We start from the raw sequence: 6,465 nt of genomic DNA, 5'->3' as shown, positions 1-6,465 counted from the left end.
TAAAGAGTGTCGCGTATTACATATCCATCAGGAACATCTTAGAGATGAAACGGTGAATCAAGATTTGAAAGGTGAATTTATATATAATATATGAAAAATTCGTAGTAAACCTTAATGCCCGTGATGTTGTCTTAATCTAATATCCCTGTGTACAAAGCCTGTGAAAACTCATTCACAGGGTAAATACGATTTTGAATTTTTGTGTAGATGATTACGGATTTATATTTCGGGTTAGGTTTTTTTTTATTTTCTAATGAGATGAGTTGGGTGGTGTGGGTCAGGTAAACCGGGCTAATGTTTGTCTTTTCTTTTTTTTTTCTTTTTAATTAATGGTAGAAAAGAAGAGAGAAGTGATCCCGACCGTTTGCTCGCTCGGCCGAGCGCAAGCTGAGCACAAGCCGAGCTATAAGCCGAGCGAGCTCGAGCTGAGCTTTAATTTACTCGGCTCGAACTTATTTTATTTTCCGAGCTTTAAGTAAAGTTCGGCTCGAACTCATAATGAGCCGAGCAAGCTTAATCCGAGCTTTTCGAGCTTTTCGAGCTTATATATATATATATATATATATATATTACATAAAATTAATATATATCCGAAATTAAATTAAACCCAGTAATAACAACCGGTATTTTATTTGGGTTGTTCATGCTGGCACGTTAACTCGGGTTGAGATTTAAATGTATTGTGTGAGAGAGAAAGTCTGAAAGTGACAACGTGTATTGGGATTTTTTTACTTGTATACTCCAAAATGGGAGTGTAGATCTTACATCCTTTATTCTAGAATTCACAAAAATTTAAATAATTTTTGGTAAAAATAAAAAATTGTGATATAACAAGTAAAGAATTAATGATTCTTGAATAAAGTGGATTTAAAATATGTGTCCTATTTTGAAGTGTACCAGCAGTATTACTTGTATTATAATATGTGAAGAACTATATAGAGGTGAGTGCTCCACAAGTCATTAGTTGAAGTTGGTACTATTGATAGTACAGTAGCATATATATATATATATATATAAGTCCGGCTGGGATACTATTGATAGCACGAAGCATTTAATGCTATCAAGTTTTCTGTCGTTAGATTTACCTCTTTTATCATTTTCATCCGTTCGATTATACTATTCAACCAACCACCCACTCAACCCTAGGCGGCCCACATCATTCTAACAGCATATCTTTTAATCCAATGACGGAAAACTTAATAACACCAAGTCATTGGTGCTATTAATAGTATTCCAACCTAGTTTTATATATATATATATATATATATATATATTAAATATACGCACTAGTTGAATGTACGTGCAAATGCACGTACAATTATTATAATTTATTTCAAATCAATATAATTTATACATTATATATATCCAAAATTTTACAATAAAAATTTATCTATAAATTAATGTGTTTAATTTTATTAGAAAATATTTTAAAATCCTACGGTGTTCTTTATTTATATACCGTCGAACATTTTTATATAATTTTTAATTTTTGATGAATCAAATTTAAATATGTGTTTTTTAACAAAAGCATCAAATTTAATTCACATTTAATTTAAAATTTAAAATTTAAAATTTATTTTGATCCGGCTGTAATAAAATTAATTATAATTCAAATTTGATAGTTAAAAATTAAGTTTTAATTTATATTTAAACTCAAATTTTTTTAATAATAAAATGATTAATAAAAATCTATTTTTTAAGAATTGATCATAACCGTTGTTTTAATTTGAGATATTTTTTAACAAATTGTTTATAATCGTCATCAAAGATTGAATTTATAGATGATGTGAATTCTATTTTTTAATAGATTGATTATAACTGTTCTTATTTGAGATATTTTTTAACAAATTGATCATAACCATTTATAGAGAATAGATTTTTATTATATAGTAGAAATTTAATAGATTGATCGAGCCGTTCGTTTTATTTAACATATTTTTAACAAATTAATCATACATTCGTAGGAAATATTATTTTATATTTAATAGAATGATTATAGCCGTTATTTATTTGAGATATTTTTTAACAATTTACTCATCAATCATTCGTAGGAAATATTATTTTATTCGTTTTGGATTCCGTCTGTCATGTCGAATTCCTATACGTTATATATATATTATATATATATATATATATATATATATATATATATATATATATATAATATATATATATAATATGTTGAGGCTAGAATACTATCGATAGCAAACGGCTTCGTTGCCACTACATTTTTTTTCGATGATAGAGCCTCAATCGACGATCGGCCACGTTAACAAGATCTATACAGCACTCTGAAGAATTTAGAAATCAAATTTCAAATATTTTTCACACCATTTGCCTAATGATCAAGGAAGAGAAATTTATAATTTTAATGGTCGATATGATGGTTTTCTCGTTAACGTGTAACGATAATCAATAATTGAATTTTTGTTAGAAAATTTTTAAACTATTAAAACAAGATCTATAATTTGATCTTGAATCTACAAGACGTCCTATCATTATGTTTTTAAAGAACTATATCATTTTCAACCGTTCATCTTTTGTGTCCATCAATGATACCGAGAATAATATGAAAACGTATCAAACTTGATTCTAAATAACTTCAAGTGGTAATAGATCATGTTCAACGTGGCCGATCGTCGATTGGAGGCTCATCATGAAAACAAATGGTGGCAACGGAGCCCCGTTGCTACCGATAGTATTCCTAGCTCAACTATATATATATATATATATATAATATTATATATAGTATATATTATTAAATAATAAGAGGATAGTACAGCACTTGTCTATAAATTGTGTCTTGATGATAGAGATGTCCAAATCGATATCGGACCGTTGAAGTTGATCTAGAGTATTTGAAATATCAAATACTGCTAATTGTAAAAATTATTAATGTATGCAAAGTGTCTAAACTGACAATTTTGAATGGCAGTATGGGTGTGTATGCTTGTTTAACGTAGATAGAGTAATCAAATTACTTGAATATTTTGATAGAAAATTCTTTTATCTATTTAAAGATAATGTTTGATAACTCTATTAATGATTGAGAAAGTCTAACCTCTATTTTTAAGAAGGTATTTCATTTATGACCGTTCAAATTTTTTAGACTCTTTAAGTGAACTTGGATAATGATTTTTAAATATTACAAAATTTGGTTTCTAAACATTTTTAATTGTGTAGATCAATTCAACGGTGCCGATTATCAATTTGAATTTTCGATCATTCAATCGGCTTGATAGGACAATGTCCTTAATCCTATTAATAGAATAGTAGATGGAACTATAGTATATATATATATATATAATATAATATATATATATATATATATATATATATATTAAGTATAATCATATATATTATGAATAAAATATAATTTAGTTTATTGTGATCTTTCCTCCTGCTTATTAAATGCTCTCCCCGTAATTCCAACTGAAGCTTAAAAAGTATATAGTATATATTTAAGTGGAAAGTTTAGAACTAAGTGGCAATTAATATAGGGATTATACGAGGATTACCTATACATTATGCCCTGTGAGAAATTTTACTTGTACACCTCAAAGTTGGAGTGCAGATCTTAATTAAATCCTTCATCCTAAAATTCACAAAAATTTAAATAATTTTTAGTAAAAATTAAAAAAATGATATAACAAATATAGAATTAATGACTCTTGAATTAACAGAGTGGATTTAAAATATATATTCTATTTTGAAGCGTACCAACAGTATTACTTGTATTATAATATATGAAGTACTACTACTGAACGCCCCACAAGTCATTAGTTTACACTTCAACTCCTACAAACAAACACCAATTAATTAAATAACCCATAATATAATAAGGAACTACCATGAATAGCATAAAGATGCACGAAACTATGCGTGAAGAACTACTCTAATTAGAATTGAGCTCAAAATTGCAGGTACAATAATGCAGTCCTTTCCTCCACCTCAAAAGCTCCTCTCCATCATTGTACTGATGCTTTTTAGAGAGAGAGAGAGAGAGACAGAGAGAGAAGCATTGCATGCATGGCTGTTAACCTCACAATCTCACTGTTTTTGCTCACATATTAAGCAAGCATACTAGTTGGACCATCATGTTGAAGTTTGGTGCTAGACACTCCCCCACCACCCACCACCTCTTCTCTCTCTCTCTCTCTCTCTCTCTCTCTCTCTCTCTCTCTCCTCCTCACCACCATAAAATCCCCACAACCCTCTCTATCTCTCCACATTAATTAATAATTGAGAGGAAGCTAGAAACTAATTAAGAATAGCAAATTAACCCTAGCTAGCACCAAAGCCATGAGAAACTTCCTCACTCACACCCTCTCTCTCCTCCTCCTCTTCCAATATTATTGCACCACCACCAAAACCCTAGCCCTAGCCCAGCCCGCGGCCGCGGCCGCGCCCGCGCCCCCGGGGCCGACCAACATCACCGGGATCCTCGAGAAGGCCGGGCAGTACCAGACCTTCATCCGCCTGCTCAAGTCGACGCAGGTCGCCAACCAGATCAACAACGAGCTCAACAACACGCAGAACGGCCTGACGATCTTCGCCCCGACCGACAATGCCTTCTCCTCCCTCCCCTCCGGCACCCTCAACTCCCTCACCGACCAGCAGAAGGACTCCCTCATCCAGTACCACATCCTCCCCTACTTCCTCTCGGCCTCGCAGTTCCAAACTGTCAGCAACCCCCTCAGAACTCAAGCCGGGGATTCCAGCGATGGCCAGTACCCTCTAAACGTCACTGCAGTGGGGAATCAAGTGAATATCTCCACAGGGCTGGTGAACACCACGGTGGATAACACTGTTTACACTGATGGCCAGCTTGCTGTCTACCAAGTTGATCAGGTCCTGCTGCCGTTGGGCGTGTTCAGGCCGTCCGTCCCGCCCGCCCCCTCGCCGTCGGAGCAGCAGAAGAAGAAGAAGTCGGCATCTGCGGCCGAAGGGCCGGCCTCGACCACTCCTGCGGATTCGACGAGCGGCTCTCTCGCCATGGGCGTCAGTCGGGATAATCATATTCTGGTTTTTGCTGTTGTTTCTGTGGCTTCGATTTGGTGGAGTCTTTGAGTAGTGATTATATATATGGTGCATATATGATGAGTGGTTAAGCATTACAGTTAAAATATATGTTATGTTCCTGTGTTTCGATGAAGGTGGTGTTTGGATATATCTTGTGGGTATGATTTTTTTTTTCTATTTTTTGTTTTTTTTTTTGGGTAATTATGTTTTCAATATTGATTCATCCGATTTTTGTATTGTTGATTCATCTTAATTAATTGCTGTAATATGGTTCCAAGAAAATAAAGATAGAGTTTAGGATCTTGATATAGGAATTAATATTATTTTGTGTGGCTTTCGTGTTGGGAACCGGATGGATCGTCCGTCATGTGCTACCAACAAAGATGCACGAAAAATAGAGAAAATCGACCGAACGGTAAAAAAATAAATGCAGAAAGAAGAAACCAAGATTTACGTGGTTCGGCAATTGCCTGCGTCCACGGGGAGAGCGAGAGAGATGTATTCCACTATATGAAGAAATAGAAGTACAAGCTTACACCTTATGTCTTCTCCGGATAAAAAACCAAGAACCTTATGGTGAATCCCACCTTTCTTGTTCCAACGAAAACTCCAAGAAAAATACCGAAAAAAAGCTTTTCGTAAAACCGAGAAGACCAAATTAGAGAAGTATAGAAACTCTAACCAAATTCCTTTATGCCGTTGCTTCGAAGAATCCGAACCGCTCAGGCAATTGGTTGAGAACCGCCGCTCCGCCGCCAACGTCAATCCGTCGCATGCGTGCTACCGCGCATCTCTTTTTCTTGCTACCGTACGGCTATAGGAAGCTGTGAATTAATTAGCCCGATGCTAATTAAATTTCTACCACATGACGCATCGTACGGTTCACCCCAGCATGAATATATAGTGCTAATTAACCCGGTCAAAAGTCAACCAATGTTAATTGGAGTCGGTTTGAGAAGTATAAACCGAATATGGTTTTGATGCATGCAATCCCAATATTAATTAGATTCAGCCTCATCTCTTACACCAACGTGAATCAACTTTAAGAATTAATATATTCCGTAGACCCGGTGCATGGACAAAACCAATAAAAAAGAAGGCATATCTTTAACATTCTCCACCTTGACTTCTTTTTTACTTCATTACTCTCTCTCATCTTATCGCCCCCTCTCCCTGAGGCATTCAGTCATTAGCAGTCATGCAAATTAGCCAAGTTTAGACAGTGTCTAAACTTATCCGCTGTTACCGGCTTTGTCATGATGTCAGCTACATTATCCTTTGTGGAAACCTTTATAAGCTGAATTTCTCCATCATCCTCATTAGTGAGCTCCCGTAATTTGTGATACTTGATTTCTATGTGCTTTGTCCTCCCATGGTAAACTGGATTCCTGGCGAGACATATAGCACTCTGACTATCACAACCGATAATCATTTTTTCCTGCA

General features: G+C 34.5%; 1 protein-coding gene across 1 annotated transcript; it reads left to right on the top strand.

Annotated features, from left to right (window-relative positions):
* Positions 4,218 to 5,328, top strand: LOC109719971 (fasciclin-like arabinogalactan protein 12). Its single transcript, XM_020246830.1, has one exon. The coding sequence runs from the start codon at positions 4,303 to 4,305 to the stop codon at positions 5,068 to 5,070; it is 768 nt and encodes a 255-aa protein (XP_020102419.1). The 5' UTR covers positions 4,218 to 4,302; the 3' UTR covers positions 5,071 to 5,328.

Source organism: Ananas comosus, linkage group 14, assembly GCF_001540865.1.
Source record: "Ananas comosus cultivar F153 linkage group 14, ASM154086v1, whole genome shotgun sequence".
Lineage (NCBI taxonomy): Eukaryota > Viridiplantae > Streptophyta > Magnoliopsida > Poales > Bromeliaceae > Ananas > Ananas comosus.
Note: the sequence above shows the minus strand (reverse complement) of the source record. Positions and strands in the feature narration are given on the sequence as shown.

Coding starts and splice junctions, on each gene's coding strand:
- LOC109719971 (XM_020246830.1), top strand. CDS start 4,303: ATGAGAAACTTCCTCACTCACACCCTCTCTCTCCTCCTCCTCTTCCAA.